This window comes from Denticeps clupeoides, chromosome 7, assembly GCF_900700375.1.
Source record: "Denticeps clupeoides chromosome 7, fDenClu1.1, whole genome shotgun sequence".
In the NCBI taxonomy this organism is placed as follows: domain Eukaryota; kingdom Metazoa; phylum Chordata; class Actinopteri; order Clupeiformes; family Denticipitidae; genus Denticeps; species Denticeps clupeoides.
This window is the reverse complement of record NC_041713.1, coordinates 13928466-13948262: the sequence shown is the minus strand read 5'-3', so window position 1 is coordinate 13948262 and position 19797 is coordinate 13928466. Positions and strand designations below refer to the sequence as shown.

Here is a 19797-nt window from a genome sequence, read left to right as displayed (position 1 = left end):
TCTCATTTATCTATTGAAACTCCACAAGGTTCCATTTGTGAATAATTGCACCAACTCTTGTCACCTTCTCACCCAGCTTAATAGCAATGGTCTTGTAGCCCATTGCAGCTTTGTGGAGGTCCACAATCATGTCCCGTACATCCTTGGAAATCTCTTTAGTCTTTCGATAATGAAAATGCTAATGAACTTTTACCTTTTTAAAATGCATTATTTTGGATCTTTGTCTTACACTGTTCAAATAAACCTTCCACTGACATTATAGACTTCATCAACAGGGGATCAAATAATTCTTCCCGCCACTGTATTACTGATGTTTGCAGTTGTGTGTATGTATGTGCAGATAACCATCAAATAGTTGTTGGTCTAGTTGGCCACAGTAATTTACATGATGTGACATTAGCGAACACATTCTGTGTGCAAAGTTTTTATTCCTAGGACAATATTTCCCAAAGAGTCATGAGATATCTCTTCAGTCATTTAAACACGGGCCTAAAGCACAGCATCCTGCGATACCGAGGACTTTGTTCATTAAAAAAAACAAAAAAACAAGGCGGTAATTAGCTCAGCACATAGGCCGTCTATTACAGTCTATTGTCGCACACAATCAAACTATAACGTGTGTCACGTGGAACGACCGAAACCGCCGCCAGGAAATTGACATCTGTTTAAGTGACGATGAATCAAGCCTGACAAGCCGAAGTAGCGAGGCAGGATATCATCTATGCAAATCTCTCAGATAGACAAGAGCCAATAAGACGGCCGCTGATGAATCATCTGCATTAATCTGCGGGGGAGAGCAGCTCCTGAATGGCTTTCTGATTGGCAGCATAAATGCGGAGATGGACGCAACCAGGGGCCGCGGATTCACTTTTGCGGCGCGGTGGCTGTCAGCCACCCATCACCGTGGCACATGGGGCATTCCGGCAGGTTGGTCCGGCCCCCCGCCATGTGGGCAGATGTTCAGTGCTGAGTAACAAGGTTTCCCCTACGAAAACACCGCAGCGCCCTCACTGTCACCGGATTGTTTGGTGGCGTCTTGTGATGCTGTGTCTGAAAGCATCATGGGTAGAAAGGATGTGCGCGAGGTTCTCACTCTCTGTTTCTTTTCTTCAAACCAATGTGGGCGTGAATGCAATTTATATCTAACAATACATTATGATCACCAATTGCATTGTTTTATCCATACAAAGTGGCATAATTACAGCTTCCTGCGGAGTGATGGATACTTAGAACAACATAATGGTGGGGTACATTTTTTTATTTGTTAATTCGGTGTATAAAATAAAAATAAAGAGCCTTGATAAGAGCCTTCTGGTGGGGCGGGGTTCATTCTGTGTGAAGAGGAGTGCTGAGCCCCTCTCCTTTAGTCTCACGGAGGGAAGGTTGAAAGTCAAAGAAGTCTTTGAGGGAGGCGGCCAAATTAGCCGCTTTATCTGCAGCTTAATGTACATCCGCTGGAACCTGACCGGCGGGGTAGTGTCGGTATTGAATTTTGACTTTCCCAGATAACTCTGCATCTTTGGCTGGAGAGAAAACACACACTCACACACAATTGCAAAAAACAACCTGCCATCACTTACCTTTGCTTCTTTTTTGCAGAGGCATTTCATTAACGTTCATTAAAAATTGTTTTTGAAGATTCCTCTGTCAGTCTGCACAGCAAGACCCACCGGAGCAGGAACCCTGACGGTGAGTCCTGCCTGGACGCGGCTCTCTGGACCCACCAAGGGCGAGAATGTCAGTCTGGACAGGTGGCGTCAGCAGCTGCTGCCTAATTTCTCATCCAAAATTCTCATTAAAATACACCCTGCACTTACTAAAAAATGAAATGAAAAATGAGAGAGATAGAGAGAGTATGGAGGGGGGGGAAAAAAACAAACATTTGCCAGCCTCTAATTTGATGTCATGCGTTTTTAAACCACTCCCGATGACACGAGTCCAGATGAGCCTCTCCGGTCTCGGACTCCTGATCCCGACTGCTGTTCTTTAACCAGCACGCATTAAAAATAAGAGCAGCAGCAGCAACAACAACAAAAAAAACTGTGCACACACCCAGGCCGACAGAATGCGAATGAACGTGAATGAATTAAAAATAAATAAATGCATGAGCAGAGAGCTACAGAGGGCCGGAGAAACCAGCGGCCCTTCTCATCATGAAGTCTGCGCTGGAGAGGCGGCCTATGCCACCCGCCTTATCTTATTGAGAGCCTCATTAGCATAGAAATGACTTTGGGCAGAGGCGGGGAGGCTGAGCACTTTTCAGCCCCGTACAGGTATAAAAAAAAAAAAAAAAACCTCCCTCGCTTTCCTCATATTAGCAGCCATGGAGACGCGGGGAGAGAGAGAGGACCACAGCCGAGTGGAAGAAGGGAGGGTGATTGGGCGGGGTGAGGAGGAGGGAGGAGGTAAAGAATGCGCCTTGTCTTATCGTTTGGAAAGCGCTGCGTCCCCCCCCCGTTCCAGTCACCCGGGCAGCGCGGGGATTTGGACAGACTGGGTCCGCATCAGACAGCCGATCCCCTCGCGTCTTGCTCAGTGCTACCTGAGGCGGCGGGCGCCCTGACAGCAGAGCAACAGGGAGGAGAGGGGAGGGCCGGCAGGGAGACGCGCAGGGATAGTCCGACTTTAATGATTCAGCAGAACACAAAAGCTCCTCATTCACATTTCTGAAGATCCCAAAACAGACAGGTGACCAGGCCCCGAATGGACTCCATAATGAACACACAACAAATGGCTTTTGATGGTGCTTTTAGCCTTAAAAATTCACATCAGATAACAATTAATAAGAAAAAGATAAAAATGTAGCTTCTGTGTTTATTCGAGTTATTATTCCTGAAAGCCCTGGGGAGATCCTCCATCTACTCGAGTTTGCTTTCCATGTCTGTCCTGATGAAGGTGCAATTTGGCCACCATGTCCCAAGATTCATTGCATGTTGGTAACAACTGGTGACACAAGCAGGAATGGTTGGAGGGAGCCTGGAGGCTCCAGACAATAACATGGCCAGTGAAGATTGAAATCCCAGTGGGATTTGTTGCAGAGATGAGGGTACAAAGGCCATACGGCCTATCAAACCCAACTGGTGGCACCTAGTGGTGGCACCAGCAGAAACAGGCCTGTATTAGATATTGGAATGCATTTGGTCTAGAAAGAAAATAATTGAGTGGATCATTCATAGAATAAGAAGAGGACACAATCTTTTGTCACTGTGAAAGACTGAGCGGGAATGTCAGCTCAAGAAAATGCTCGGGGCTTCAAAATGAACCCAGAAGCCGGTTTGGCCTTCATTTTATATTCAAATTTTCAGTTCAGCAATAAACAATCATAATCCCCCTACTGTCCTTAAACAGCTTGCACATGGACGTGAGAAAAGAACTTGCGACTTTCGGAAGTCAAGGACAGACATTTGAAGCAATAAAATGAAGTTTTTCCCATAAGCTTAAATTCCTGTTCCATGCATTAATGTACATGGAGTGCCTGGGTGGTGGTCTTGACCATTTTGATACCCTCAGGACCTTATCGTCATTGAGGTATTTTGGAGTTATTGGTTTTTGTTTTTTTTGAGAGGAGCAGCATCTCACTTGCGCACCACATTTGCCCATATTCTGCTCCATCTGTTTCTCCATCTGTTACAAGGTGCCATCTTACCTCCACCACCTTCATGTCCTTTCTGGGTGTGTTTTAGGTTTTGGTTTGTGTTTTATGTGGGCCCAACCATCATTTCAGCTCAGTGCCGACCCTGGGCTAGACACACACACACACACACACACACACACACACACACACACAGACTGCAGCAATGCTGAAATCTGTCCTTGTCAGAGGCAGTGGATGTTCCCCAACAGCCATCGCCTCACAGGGGGACTCGTTGATTGCACTGTCACTGAGGAGAAAAAGACCCCCAGCCCCTCACCCATCTGGAGCATCACTTCAGTCCATTTGGATCTGTGGAAAAGATCACTGGTCTAATTGTTGCCAAGAATTTGCGCTGGTTTAACCACAATGCCGCTGCTATGATAATAAAAGGGAGGGGGCACATGAAAACGTCAAAAAAAACCCAAGGCTTTATGGGATGCCACCTAATATGTTTGGCAGACTGGCTTGCAACTTGGCAGAGTGGGCATGTCTGGCTAGCGTGAAAGTGGCTCATCGCTCTTTTATCACCGTTTCTGGAAGTGTTTGAGATAGCTGCTAGATTAGAAAAGTACAACTGCCAGAGGAAAGCTTCTGGAACCCTGAAGATAAACCAGGAGACGTTATATCATCCGGGCTGGAGATGTTTCTTTGTTTTCTTCCTTTTTTTCCTTTCTGAAGTAAACTTGTGTTTTGGGGGGGGACGCGCATGAGGTTCGCATTGGTAATTTTTTTGTAATTTTGGAGATAATTTAACCCACACTGACAAAAGCAACAGATGCTAGAAGAATCCTGGGAATTATATACTGGAGTTCAAAGTGTTAATTACAAAACATGCTCATACACACACACACACACACACACGCACACAAAAGTGTTAAATTTATGAATAATTCCAGTTCTCCATGAATGAGTCATGTAATATAAATGTGCTATGGAATGCAAAACACGACACAGTAATACCTGGAAGGCGGGAGGAAAATCCGACGGAATGCAGCGTTCCCTGGAGACAGTAACCAAGGGATATCAAAGGGGTTTGTCAAGAGGAAGAAAGCTCAACACTGTCGCACACAGATAGGGGTTACAAAAAGAACTGTGGAGGTTGTGGGCAAAGAATGAGACCAGAAGTGTGTGTGTGCGCGTGTGTGTGTGTGTGTGTGTGTAAGAGAGAGACCAGACAGAGACAGATGGAGCAAGATGGCAACAAATTTAGAGTGTGATGGTGAGTGACAGTCCTTTGCAGAAGGCGGATGGTTAAAAATGGCGTTTGCATAATAGGTGGATTCGTAAAGATGACCCTACAATCTCCAGAGGAGGAGTCAGCTATCTGGCTCTGCCCACAGCCGCCTGTCAATCATGCTGTTTGTTCAAGAAGCACTTACACTACATACCATTGATAAAAAGAAAAATAATGATACTTTTATGACTGATTGAATGTATCTTTTGCAACTCGTGTTATCACACCATGTCCCACATCCATGCAATCTACATTTCTGAATGGAGGATTGGGGACAGGGCTGTGTTTGAAGATTAATCCTGAAATAAACAAACAAATAAATAAACAAAGGCACAGTGAGCCCCAGAGAAAGACAGGGCAAATCATTCAGAGCATGATAAGAGCTCTGTAAACCTGCACTTGACTTCATAAAACACAAATTTAAGCAATAATTAGTCTAGTAACAAAGACTGGGGCAATGTCTGCAAATTATTAATTATTATTTCTTTTTAATGAGCACAATTATGACATCCTTGTTTTTAATTTGATGGGAAGAGCTGCAGTGGACAGTCAGAGCCCAGACTACCAAGTGGCTTCCTGTGAACATCGAACATTTAACAGCAACATGTTCAATATTCCCCATATCGTAATCTGTAATGTAGTGGAGTAAAAAGTGAGATATTTGAAATGTAGAGAAGGTAAAGTAAAAAGGTAAAAACCTTTTATTAAAGTACAGATACATAAAAAAACAAGCTACTTAAGTACAGTAGCGAATTAGGTACTTTGTTACTGTTCAGCAGTAATTGATTGACAGCATGAATGGCTGTGAAAATATAAAATTTGACTATATAAAAAGTATAAATAAATATAAAAAATTTACTAAAAAGAGGATTTGTGAGATTTGTGGATGTGTGTAGGCCACTCACTTTGTTTGGCTTCTGAAGCTTTTTTAAATAATACTTGCAGGTTTCTACGATATAATAAAAAAAATACAAATTTCATATGTGCCTTTGGCAAATAAATTCCATGTCCTTCCAAGAACGACAAGATGAACCGGTGTGAATGTGATATCGTGAAAATATCACAGTAAGTGGAAATGGTTTTGAACTGTTTTAATTTTTTAGTAGTCATTAAGGATCATGTCACATAAATTAAGTAATTGCAACTTGATGTACATTTTTTACATCAATTGCAACTTGATGTACATTTTTGGAAAATTAGTCAATCATAACAGTTCATCAAGTGCTGAGGCTAGATCACCATACCTACCACATTCATATTGAGTATATGAATACATGACTATGGGGCCAGTTCTGTAAAGGGTTGAGTCCTTGTACACATATTTTGATGCCACTCAAAATTTTAGGGGGAAATTGCCCAAAAGTGTTGCCATTCATGAGCACTTTCATCTGTTAAAAAGTAGTGACAGCTCTGCTTTAACGGCAAGAGCAGTGGGGGGATGGGGGGGGGGGGGGGGGGGGGGGGGCTTAAGGGTACAGACAGTGAGTCAGCAAACATGGTGCGGCTAAAACAGCTTAAAATGGCCACAGGCTCAGTCTCTGGGTCAAAAATAAACCCCAGACCTTTATTTACCTCAGCGCAGAGGATACCGCAGACATATCTGGCCCCCCGTTTAACCACAGGCCAAGCAGCCTGGCCTGTTCAGGAGGGAGGAGGGGGCCGGCCTCACCCTAGGGTGCAGCAGTCGCCAGTGTCCTGGAGACCCGGTAATAACTCGGTGGCACTCCCCACAGACGGGCGCTTGTTTTCATTAAAACAGGAGATTGCTTTTTAAATTGTTTCGCCTCCATACGAGCAGATGAGCAAACCACTTATCACAATTAAAGGAAAGACAAAGGCACAGTGTGCATGCGACCAGCTCTCTCTCTCTCTCTCTGTATGTGTGTGTGTGTGTGTGTGTATATATATGTGTTAAATCCAGTAATTCCCTCTGTCATATCTTCCTTATATTTTCCCCTTTAAAAGCCAAATGAAATAAATAAGGCGGATGCCGCTCTGTCTATGGGGTGCCGTTTTTTTTTTTTTTTCTCCGCTGCTCCTCATTGTCTGCTGCGTGAGACTGAGCAAATTGTTTCGCAGACAATTAGGGATCTGCTTGAAAAAGCCAGAACAAACAGCACACTGAGGGAACACTAATTGAAGGGGGAACAAAAACAAATTTGAATCGATAGTCGCCGGGGCCGCACTGATCTTCATCTGCACGTGCATGAGAACATGACCGTGTGTGTTCAGAATGCTGGGCATCCAAAAACAAGAAAGAAAAGAAAAAATATTTTATTTATAAATATTTATTTATTTTAATTTTGTAATTTTTCAATTGGCCCATGGTATTAATTCCCATTGTAAAAGAGTACAAGAGCCAATGATTGTATTTTTACTTAGACTTGTTGTTACAGCAGCCATTACAGTTAATGCAGCAATTCCGGGCCGTGTGGAGCAGCGTAACACCTCTGACCTGCTATTACAGCTGACAGACAGGTAACTACCGCGTTCACCCCGAGCCTTGTCCGTGGCTGCCCCTGTTGTGACCAGACGGTTACAATTATTATTGGTCCACCATTCCGGTGTGCACAACGCCAAATAAAAGCTTAATAAATCAATCAGTGTATACCCCAGTGTAAGGTAATACCATGCACCCTCATCTTAAAAATGTAAGAAAATGCTACTTTGCGTGATATTGTCATAAAACAGTGTCACCCTATCCTCTAGCCCTCTGTTTGTGTGTGTGTGTGTGTGTGTGTGTGTGTGTGTGAGAATGTGACGCTCAATCACATATATAGTCATAACATAACTGGTCCGTTTTGTTAACAACACGAAACTGAACATTGGCTGCTTTTACTGGGGAACTAATTGCACTAATAACTGGTCTGGATGGATTTAATTAACTGTATCCTCTCCTACCCATTAGGACACATTTCGCTGATCTCAACACTGGATCCTGACATTTTTTGACATTTTGACAGGTTTTCATCTGTATTTGCATTGATTGATTTTAAGATGCCAAAAGCAATTAATTTTGCTGAGAAGTGTAAGACCTTGCCTTTGAACCAGAAGACCCAGGTTCAAATCCCACCGACTAACATTGTGTCCCTGAGCATAGTGTCTCCAGGGGGACTGTCCCTGTAACTACTAGTAAATGTAAATGTAAGAATCAGCATAGCACATGGGCGCACACATTAAAGATCCCAGAGGAGAGTCTTCGCCAGCGTTCCACTCCTGCAAACTACTAGGGACGAACCAACCAGGTCTCAATTCTTACTGTTGCAAAAGGAAACTAAATTAACAAAAGGTCAATCACACATAACAGAATTGTGTGTGTATGTGCACGCAAGAGAATGCCCAGACCGCCTGGACCAAAGCAGGAAGCATGACAACCTAAATCTGATTAAAAGGATGCTTGGCCTTTTAGATCCTTAATGTCCACTGATGTTCCTTTGATTTTAATTTTTTGAGAAATTACATAGTTTATGAAGATACAAACTAAATTGAGTGAAGTGGGCAGCAGCTTTAAAAATGGTTCTACTGCAGATGCCGTCTTTGGTCTATTAGTCCTTTTAAGAAAAACATTGTACTCATGTGATGTAGTTAAATGTCATCACGGTATGGTATATGGACAGAATACACGATTCTCTGGCTAGTTTTTGGGGAAGGTACATTGCATTTGCATTAATACAATTTTCCATCCTTTCCATAACTACCTCTAATAAAGGGATGGGCTTCACATGAGTGAAAAAGCCTTTAAATCAGATGTGCAGATGTGGAGAGCGGCCGACCTCTTCTCTTTAAACAGGTGCTCTATTAAAGAAGCTCTCCACTCTCATGTTTCCAGTAAAGTGCAGCTCCTCCTTAGCGGAACAGCCAGTCTTCACCGTGGTGTGTCCAGGTCGGCCCATGTGCTGAGTGTGTACCAGAGAGTCATTCGCTGTCTTAGTCACCTTGGAGTGCCAGGCAATTTTTGTTATCAGCTGATAAGACTACACATTCTTCTTTTTTTTTTTAGAGAAATGGCATCCTGGTGTTTGTGTGAGAGAAAGAAATAATGGGAGAGAAAATAATGATAGCAGTAGCCATAAACATCCACTAACAGTCAAATTTTCTCCTTTCTGATTATTTGTACATTACAGTACAAATTTACTCAAAATTCCTCTTGAGGAAAACAATACACTTTTCCTTTACTCATCACAATCTCATTGATGCAGGTTAAGATGAATGCAAAATTGTACAGTCACAAAGAGATCAGACTCTCTTGAATATATATATTCGATTCATGTTTGAAAATGTATATAAACTTTGTAGATCAGATTCGTAGATCAGATTAGATTAAGATGCTTAGATTCGATGATTTTGAAGAAGAAATCTGTAGTTTTTTCATTAACACATCTGCCTGTATTACAGGTAAAAAAGTTAACTTATTTGTTGAGAAAAAAAAACAAAAAAAAACAGACAAAAGGTATTGAGAAAGAAAGACATTTACTATTACATGATTTTATTTGCACCTTCTCGCACATTCAGCTTCTCAAGTTCAATATGTCTGATGCACACACCATAATAATATTTAAACAAATATGCAGGTACATGTTCAAATAATTACAAGAAAAGATTGATATCAAATAAAATGCTTAAAACGTCTGAGCAGCCATGCAAGGAAATGCAATAATCATAAACAATATTCATCTACAAATAAACCTTCTCTCAGAAACAGAATAAGCCCCGCCTACTGGCAGTTTATAAGCGTAAACTGTCGAGCAGCAATCTACTGAGCAGAGCGCATCGCTGTGCCCTCTTCTCTTCAGTGATCTTTGCACTGTTATGTCAGATAATTTTTTTTTGCAACATAAGCACTTATTATATGAACTGCCTATTCCCTATTGCATAGGTACAGTACTATTCATGTCCTTGATTTAGGGACAATATAGCAAATAAGACACCGTCACACAACGAAGACACCGGCCTTCGGTTGCTCGTTTTGAATGTGCAAAGGGAATCAACATATCAAATCTAATACCTAATGTACATTTTTCCCTCTAGCGCTTATCAGAAGTGTTTAAGAAGTGGTCGCCTTGACTCCTTACCCTAAAAACAACGACATAAATACCTTACTTATGCGCACGCGGCTATCGGTGCTTCCTGAAGACGGCTGATGGAGCTCGGGTGACAAGCTGTGTGCATGTGTGCCCTGCAGAGTTCGGATTTTGGTATAATAGGCTGGAGTCAGTGAATTAAACATTAGCTCAATACTCGCACCGCTAAAACGGAGACCAAACAAGGGAGGGGAGAAATAATGAAGCGCAAGTAAATAATTGAGGACAGCGCCGCCGCTCCTGTTGTTGTTTTTCAAATTGTTCACTTGGGGTTAAGTCCCGCTTGCTGCTCATTTGCCACCGAGCTGCCGATTTGCTGTTAGATTAATGCTGGCACGACACCGAATCTAGCGAGACTAGGTAACGCAAGCGGCCGCTCGCATACGTTATGGGACCGACCGAAGAGAGACGTTGCGCCTAAAGACTGTTTCTAGACAATCGCGTTATGAGGCTCCATCCGTGGGACTGTCGCTGGGGGAGCTCGCTGCATCCTGGGAGCCCGGAGGCCGGCCAGACCGCTAGGCCTGGGCGGCGTACTCTGGGTTGACGAAGGTGAAGCCGAGGAACTCGTCCTGGTCCAGGTTCATGATGAAGAGCTTGTCGGTGGGCGTCAGCTCGGTGGCCATCTTGGTAAACTCCTTGTCGAAGTTGCACGTGTCTCGTTTGTTCTTCTGCAGGAAACGGAGGGAGGGGAGAAGAAAAAGGCACAGAAGTGAGTAAAGAGGAGAGGCCGGAATCTGTGTGGCCGGCGGTCGGCGGTCGGCTTTGACCCCGTTTAATGATAACACGAGCTGAGGAAGAGGAGTCTTTATTAAAAGCGCTCCCTTGGGCGACGCCTCAGAGTGCGCGCGAGCATGGCAAATTAATGGTGCGATATGGAGAGCGTTTTTCTGAAACTCGCACCCTAACGCCGATTAGAGAAGGTTTCTCTGGTCACGTTTACAGCAGGCAGGCGCGTTGGTGTTCGTGGAGCTTTCTTCGTCCCCTCCGGGCGGCTGCAAGGAGCAGCGTGGGCACCACAGACCTCTCTCTCTGGGTCTGGATGGGGAGAAGCTGTACCTGGGGCCTTTGGACCCCATCATCTGAGGGTTTTTCTCTGTGCTCCTGTCGCTGGTACCCTCAGGAGGCTCCCACAGAGTGGGAGGACTGTCATGCATAGGGAGGAGAAAGGAGCGCAGAAGAACAGCGAGGAGAAAGATGCTGCTAATGCGCCGCTCGCTAATGTAAATCCATGAGGAGAAAGCGAGCCGAGCCCTGGCTGAGGGCGGGGGAGGGGAGCATGAGCACGAACCTCCTCATGAACATGCGAGAGCGCATGTCTACATTAAAGGAGCGAGCTGAGCCGAGCGACAATCTTAATATCTAGTTGAGAGCTTATGGAGATTTACTGCAGGAAGAGAACCTCTGAAGACCACGCTAATACGGAAACCGCACATCACATTCCCCATGTATCTCTTCGTACAACAATCTCCTGCAGAAACACTCCTGGGTTCTTCACCATGGGTTTTCATTCTTTCACAAAATCTTAACATATGCTGCAAGGCAACGTGTTATAACATTATAGCTATGTTAGCTATCTGGCCTCAGAATCTACCATTCGAAGTAAGGCATGTTGCAGATCTATAGGCAATAGGTCCTCAGAAGTTCTGCACCAAGGGCACTGTCAACCATGCCCTGGTTCTGCAAGGTTAGAAATTCCAGACACAGGAACATATTATTATAACTGTAGACATATGCTTCCTTGTCCACTGTCTAAACCTGACAGGTGCCCGAAGCTATAGATTAAAACGGGCTCAGACCACCAGCAATAGGCTGTTCGCTAATGTAAGATCATACGTACAGAAAACAGGAAATAAGAACTTGGTAGTTATGTGAAGAAGTTTTCTTGAAGAATATAGAAACTAACTACCCTAATTTCCCTCATGCATAACATGATCTTTAATGTTAAGTATAAAATGGGAGGAGCCTGATGATTGACAGCTCACACACACTACTTCATCAATCATAAAGATCATTTTATCTATTTATTTCTGTAAAATCTGAGGTTACTTTACACTAGCACTTAGCGATAGGAATAGTGCCTTGAGAGCCAACAAAATGTCCTGAAAAAATGCAATATTCGCCACTTAACAGAGTGTAAAAGACCAATGAAAGCACAACGTATATAAAACAGGCCCCCCCTTGGGGCAACAGAAATACACATCCAAGCACAAACACAACAAATACAGCAGAAGACACCGGTGGGAAGTAGTGGACTCAAAGGTCAGCAATATAGCAGTTACTGTCACAAGCAAAAGGAGAAGAGGAGAGCACTCCACAGAGAAAATGGAAATTACAGCAAGGTATAGAAGAGGAAATACTGGATCAAAAACACACACACACATGGGAGAAAAAAAGAAAAAAAAAAAAGTCATGAATTTCAGAAAAGGAGGGGAAAAAAAGAAAAGCGGAGCCACAAATATACATTCTCCGAGGCTGGAGAGACACAGCAGACAGGAAGGGTTATTAAAGCAGCAGAATTGGCCCCGCCTACCTTCTCTCAGCCATGCCTTATGAGGCCATTCCTGTCCGAAGCCACTCCTACTGTGTGAGGTCATTAGACATTCTCCTCTCTCTGGACCTGAGCATCTCCCATGGCAACAAGGATTCACCAGTGGAAAAAACCCTACACTTAGCAGTACAATGTTAGATACACCTCATCAGGCTTTATGGAGAAGAAAAAAAAATAATAATAAATAATAATTCCCCCACCCAAGGTTTAGAAATTGGTCATTAAAGCTCTCATAATAAAGTTGATATACAAACATCAGACATCAACTTCAGAAATAGTCCCTAAATTTGAAATGAAATATCTAAGTCGCAGAAATCTTTTTGCCAGGAAATCATATTAGTTGCACAGGGCCCAGTGCTTTCTGCGACAGATCTATTGCCCATGGTTCTATGCTAGATATGGAGCAAAGATATGGACTTGGACATGTTTTACCCAAATCCCTGGAGGCGGAGGAGGAGGAAGAAGAAGAAGAAGAAGGACCTAAGGTGCTGTGCTCAATCCAAGGTGCTCAGATTCCCAGGCTTTAATACCAATCTCGATTCTTTAATTTCTTCCTCCACCAAGGCGCAGGCTTTTCAGGAAAGAGCGGATTAGCGCAGAGCTGATGTCAGCGCTGGTGCCGAACAGCAGTATCAAACGCTGACCTGTTTTCAGCAGATAAGCCTCACGCACTTTGAGCTAACCGACTCATTTTAATTTGAGGCAGCGACGTTCAGAATTAATTAGCGCTGGCGTGCGAAGGGAAAGGCTTCCTCCGTACAGTAGCTACACACTGGGAGCGATAAGGCAGGGAACAACAGAAGTTGAAGAGATTATTTTAACTGTACGCCCAAGCCTGCCGCTACACCGAGCTTACATTATAAAGCAGAAATAAAACAGCCATGTTCACAACCTGGAGCGCCACAGTAATTCCCCTTTTAAATGTTTTTATGGCGACCAGGTCCCAACACGGCATAACATGAGAGGCTGCATTTGGTGTTTTACATCCTGAGGTTGTTGCATGTGTGTGTTGCCATGTTTTAAACATGATTGAAATGGCCTCATGTTATGTAACAGCCATGAAAGTTTAAGCATGTAGTCCATGTCTCTGACCTGCTCTTTTTACATACACTTCATGGTCATTTAGAAACATTCCACTTTTTGACAGAGAACAATTCATTTGTGAATTAAAATAAAATATCCCTAACATTGTACATTGTAATTATATATAAACTGCCCGTGCGGTCGAACAGTCGGCCAGTAGTGAGGCGCTGCTCCCTCTGAGCCTTCTATATTGCCCCTCGGGGACAAATTAAATTTTTTTAATCGAATGGAATGTAATAATGTAGAGAGGTTCATTATCAACAATTAGTCTTGAGTTGCAATGGAATGATGAGTGCACTAATGCTGGTCTGTCATTTAAAGGTTTAGTTGATTATTAGAGAACCCTTTTGCAGTGATCTTAGTACATTGTCGCACTGATTAAGGACGAGAAGAAAACTGGACAAATACAGTTGTTTATCTGCTGCATCTAACTTTGTCAACAACTATTTCAAATGTATTTTTTCTAATATTCATTTCATTTTTTCAACAACATTTCTAAATGACCCTGAACTTTTGAACAGTAGTAACTCGTCACTCTTTAATTCATACCAGTACTGAGCCAGCAGCATAGTACCATGAATTGCACCACTGATGGTGGATTTGTTGATTTTTCCACCAGAAAATTACAGAAAAAAAAAGAAAATTGTTTTTCTACCTAATCCTTTATATAAAAATGTGGATGAAGGGAATTGCCCCTAGACATAGTTATCACAATTTTAATACACGGAAAAAAAAAAAAATCTTGTCAGTCCTTCCTAATGGGTAATCTCAGGCTAAACTCACTTGCCTCCATTATTACCATTAATTGCCCAAAAGGAGTAAGAAGGAACACACAAATGATCAAAAATACTGAAAATATTAGAACATGTCCAGTAGCTTTTGTGTGACTGGCAGTGTGACAACCAATCAGAATAGAGAATAGAACTAGGCAATTTGTTCCAAAAATGATGTTGCAGAACACTGATAATAATCTGTTTATGTTACTCATAAATATGAGATTACTTGAATTGCATAAAATAAACAAAAGCATAAGTAAATAATAAAAACACATTTACGTGGGAAAAAGCCCTTCATGTTTAAATTTTATTTTAATGTATATATATTTTTTGTAAAATACTTTGGCACAAAAAAGCACAAGATACACAAGCACACAAAACAGCCTAAAGCACTGATTGAAACACTAATAATAAGTCCAATATGACAGAATTATGGGATCACAACTGTTAATAATTCATGCACAATGCTTGTCCTTTTGTCTATGCGCATCCCAGGAATGCATAATTGGTATAGAAAACACATTAACAATTAACAATTTCGCCTTCTTTTCAATACTGACCATATTGAAATACAAGAAACATTTGACACAGTTTTTTTTTTTTTTTTTTAAGAGTATCTAGTTGTTAAAGACATTTACAAAAAATAATCATATTAAAGCCCTAGTATGACCTACGCGCTGGATTTTGGCAGAAATTAAATATGCTTTTACACAAAGAAACCATTTTAGTAACCTGCTATACTTTAAACTTTTAATGGAGAAATTCATTCCTCCATTTTTTTTAATGATCCTCCAAAATGCCATGATCAAAATAAGATATGAGGTACCAGTGGTTTGCGGTAAAAGCCACTGGCCACCAGTCAGTTGCAGATAAAGTCCGTGGGCCCCGCCTGCTGTGTTTAATGATACAAGGTGTGCTTTTGCACCGTTGGGTCACTGATGTTATTGCTAGTACAGGTCCGACTAAATCCACCTAGCCGCCCTGTTCACTGCGGTCTGGCTATGTCCACGGACCCAGCATCGCACCGCTCTGCACGAACGAGTCACTATCGCCACGACCGTGAGAGATTATTGTTAACTGATCGTGCAAATGCAATCAAATTTAAACAAATAAAAATCTGACGCTGACTTGCCCTCTCACCCCCTCAGCAGGAAACTCTGCTATTCTCCTGGATGCTCAATTCGCTAGATATTATTTTCAATCCGGCCTGGACTGAAATGAGGATGTGTTTATCCTTTGGGGAGGAGGGGGGAGGGGGGGGACATTGTTCCCGACGTGCGCACGTCTGCCGGGCCAAGGTCAAGCCCACAGACCCAAAATTCACGTAATTTGCCCGACCCCTACAGACAAGTGAGATGCGCTGGTAGCAGGAGTGCAAAAGCGGCGCAGCTGTAAGAGGCTGGGCATGGGGAGGACAGATAAAGCCTTATCGCCCAGCCTGAGCCATATCCAAAGAGCCGAGACCGGAATGCCTGCTAATAGGGTATGTGGAACAATTCTTATCCGCCCGAGTGCGACTCGGATTTGGCGCATTCCTCCACATTCGGTTTTGGTTCTGCTGCTGAATGGTAATTGGAAGATGTTGTGTGTGTGTTTACGTACGTTGTAGTCTGACCTTTAATCAGAAATGATATCTGCAGCTTTTCCCGCCTACTCCTTCGCGGTCTCTGAGACGAGGTAGTCCATGTTGAATATGTCTGTCGAACACCTCTAATGTTGAGTTGTTGAATGATGTTAAAATTGCTTTTCTCTTTGTTTGTCAAAATCACACAGGTCTTGCAGCTAAAAGCAAAATAATATTAATAATAATTCGATTTTTACAGCCCAAAAGCAGCTGTGTGTACACAGGGACGTCTATGACTGACTGGGAAAGTGTACTGGCCAATGGGGGGTGGGGGTGTCGCTACACGGAGGGAAGGGAAGCAGACTGTTGCAACACAGAGTCAAATCCATACAACAACTTATATACTGCATACACACATACACACACAGACAAACACTCTTTCCCCACTCACACACGTCGATACTTACAGCTGGATAAATGAATCCTGTAAACATCACTTTTAGGTCATGCGATTAAAAAAAAAAAAAAAAAAAGGCTAACTACTTATTTGTCATCTACTGTATTCTCAGGAAATGACTAGAATTTGTACATGAACCTACCCATATGGAGGGAAACAGGAGAAAACATGCAGAAACAAAATAAAGGAGAAAAAACGAGAATGTGCCCTATTCGCTTGCCTACAATTGATAACATTAAAAACACAAATAAGTGAAATTAATAAAAAAAAAAAGAAAAGACAACGCAACCTCTAGATATAAGACCTGGTACAGTAAATTCTGGAATGAAGAAGTTCTACCTCACTGGAACACAAGCGATGTTCCAGTTTTCCAACCGTGGTACATTCATGAAGCTATAGTAGTTCAGAACGGTTATCCCTAAGCAATGCATACTGAAGTTTTATATATAGCATATTTTAACTTGAATTACTACTGGAGTGGAGCTGATGTTTGTTTATATACACATAGAGTACAAGTAGGGTATATAAACGCATGGGTGTAGGTTGAAGGTGGGGTGAGTGCCGTGTAGGGTTGCCCTTAACTCTGGGACACCATACATGGGTATTCAGGGTTAACGAAGGAAAAGCCCTCAAACTCGTCTTGGTCGAGGTTCATGATGACCTCCTGGTCCGGTGGGGTAAGGACCGGGGGGTGGCGGGTGAAAAAGCGGTCAAAGTTCTCTGCATCCCGGCCACACTGCAGGAAGGAGAGAAGGAGAAAAGGGGGGGAAAAAAAAAGAAAAAACAAAAAGAAGCATGTGATGAATGGAAGAAATGGGTTAATTGTGAATGAAAAATGTATATAACAAAACACATATAACAAAAACGTGATGTGCAAAATGAAGACTTAAAAATTGACAGAAATAAGGTACACTCAGATCACAAAACAGTACCAACAGATTTCATTGTGCAGTCATACTGTATGCAATTCTGAGATAAGACAAAGACATAATAATAATAATTAACAATTATAGCGACACACAACCTGACAAAATGAGTGTTCGACAACAATGAAACCTCTTTTAGGATGTTTCAATTCCCATACATCCCACAAGAGGAGACATGCATGCATGCATGCATGCAAGTACATGTGTGTACCACCAAAAGACAAGTCTAGTCAGCATTGTTCAGTCAGTGATGAACCCAGAAGAGTCAAACTTTCCAAATGTGTTCCCATAATTCAATAAACAGTTGCATACTAAAACATTATAATTTGAAAAGCAGGTTACATTGCATCCTCTGAAGTTGGTAAAAAGCTGATTGGATTCAACTTGGAAACTTACCTTAATGAAGAGGAAGTTAATTATAACATCAATAATAACATAAATAATAATAATAATAATAATAAGGGGCAAAAGAAAGACCCATACCAATTCTTCACAGTTCAGGAACTGATCAAAGAATCTCTTTATCCTCCACACCCATTTCACACATGACTAAAATGTCCTCCAGTTCTTACACCATTTTAAATGTTTCAGCACAATGACTGGTCATAATTTCACTTTGCGAACTCCCAGTTTTATCTTACATTTTTTTTTCTATTTGTACACTGGTTTATAGCTAGGTGGCAATTTAACTTCGACAGTCTTCAGGTATTGATCCAATGTTCCGCCTATGTCCTTGAGCAACATTGGACTTTTTATTTGTGACACTGGAGTAAAACTAACTAAAACAACAGTAAAAAACACCACCACCACCACACATTTACACAAGAAAACATCATTAATACCCAATACATTTTTTTCTCAAAAATACCACACACACTGATTAATAAAAACTTTAACACATTAACAGGGTCAACTGTTGTGCTGTATTGTGTGAACCAGAAAGCTAGCAAGAACTAATAGAGGCACAGACACACTTAGAAAAACTCATTATTGTTATAAAACTTATTTTATGTCATCTTCTGGTACTGATTTAGATTTGGACTCCCAGTGATGATGTGACAAAATATGTTGTTGATAATTGTCATCTGGTGACATACTGCCCCGTATTTGACAGGAGTATACATTTCTCATATGGCACAGTATGACACGTTGCCCCTTTAACAATGCCAGGTAAATGTTAGAGCACATAGGCCCACTGGCGGTCCCAAAGATCTGCAGGCCGATGACATTTTTGATTTAATCTGGTCTTTTTTGAGTCAGAGCTGTAATTTGATTTTTGCGCACGCTGCCTCAACCCATACAGTTTAGACTAGCAGCTTGCTCGCAAGGGTGGGTACACATACTAATATACGTTTTAGCAAGAGCCCGGCATGTAACAGCAGACTCATAAACATCACTTATCTCTCTGGACCAGCTCACCAGCACTTACATCAGCTACCTTCCTGAACCACAAACACACAAGCGCTCACTCACAACTAAAGCCACTGGTAGCCAGCAAAATCTTTTTTTTTTTTCTTGTTGCTTGCATCCAAGTTGCACTCGAATTAAACTGCATAAATGTACAAGCACTCGTGCTTCGAGCAACCAATTTCACACAGCCACCCATCAGCGCACAGATAGCGGCTGACGCAGCGACACTGAATTAATAATGCAACACAAACTGGACATATGGTGGCGCTTCGGCAAGGGTAGCGATGCTATGGTGCTAATTTATTTAGCAAAAATAAAAGCATATGGGGATTAGGTTTTTTGTTTTTGCCATTTTACCAGCTAGATTTGGTACCAAATTGATGTCCTTATTTAATAAAATACATAAATAAATATTACACTGAGAGTTACTGGGAATATGTATTACACTGGGACTTCCTTCCCACCATAACTTGCTAATTGTGATTTGGATTGGGATCATGGTGGGTGTGTGTACGAATCTCTCTGTGGTAAAAGCAGACGGTGTGATGGATTTTTATTTCTTTTTATGTTTGTTTTTTTTTTTTTTTTTTTTGGGGGGTGTCTGCGATCCCACTGTTCATTGCCAGGCTAATGAGGCTTTTGCTCACACTCCTGGGTGGTGTGAAGTCGACACAGATGCAGTGTGCCACGGCTACAAAGGAGGGGTTGGAGGATGGAGACATGCATGTGTAGGTGTGAGGCACGGATTATGCAGCCCCGTGGTTGGAAGCAGAAAACGCATTGAGGCTCGTCGGCGTAGCTCTTCGCTGCCATGGTGGGTGGGGCTGTCTCCAATTTAAGCAGAATTTAAGAGTGGCGCCCAGACTGTGCCACCTTCGCATAGACTGGTTAGTGCCCAATCTGAACACGATCTGGTCTTTGGGAGGGGAGGGCTGCAGACCCTCTGGTTTATGAGGACAGCCGCAGTCGCAGGAGGACGGGAGCAGTCGCAGGAGGACTGGAGCAGTGGGTGTACCTCACGCTCCATCAGGGCCTCGAAAATTGACGCAAAAGCTTTTCGTTGTCCTCATAGATCCGCCTG

General features: G+C 42.4%; 1 protein-coding gene across 3 annotated transcripts in view; it reads right to left on the bottom strand.

Moving 5' to 3' along the window:
- Nucleotides 1-9321: 9321 nt before the first annotated feature.
- Nucleotides 9322-19797, bottom strand: part of LOC114793471 (protein kinase C beta type) — a 91539-nt gene continuing 81063 nt past the window's right edge. For 2 of the 3 annotated variants that reach the window (XM_028985257.1, XM_028985259.1), the window contains one exon: nt 14649-17116. In XM_028985257.1, the coding sequence (XP_028841090.1) occupies nt 16958-17116 (159 nt within the window). In that variant the 3' untranslated portion in view covers nt 14649-16957. Of the gene's footprint in view, nt 10621-14648; nt 17117-19797 lie in introns of those variants that run through there. The other variant, XM_028985258.1, reaches the window with a different exon arrangement.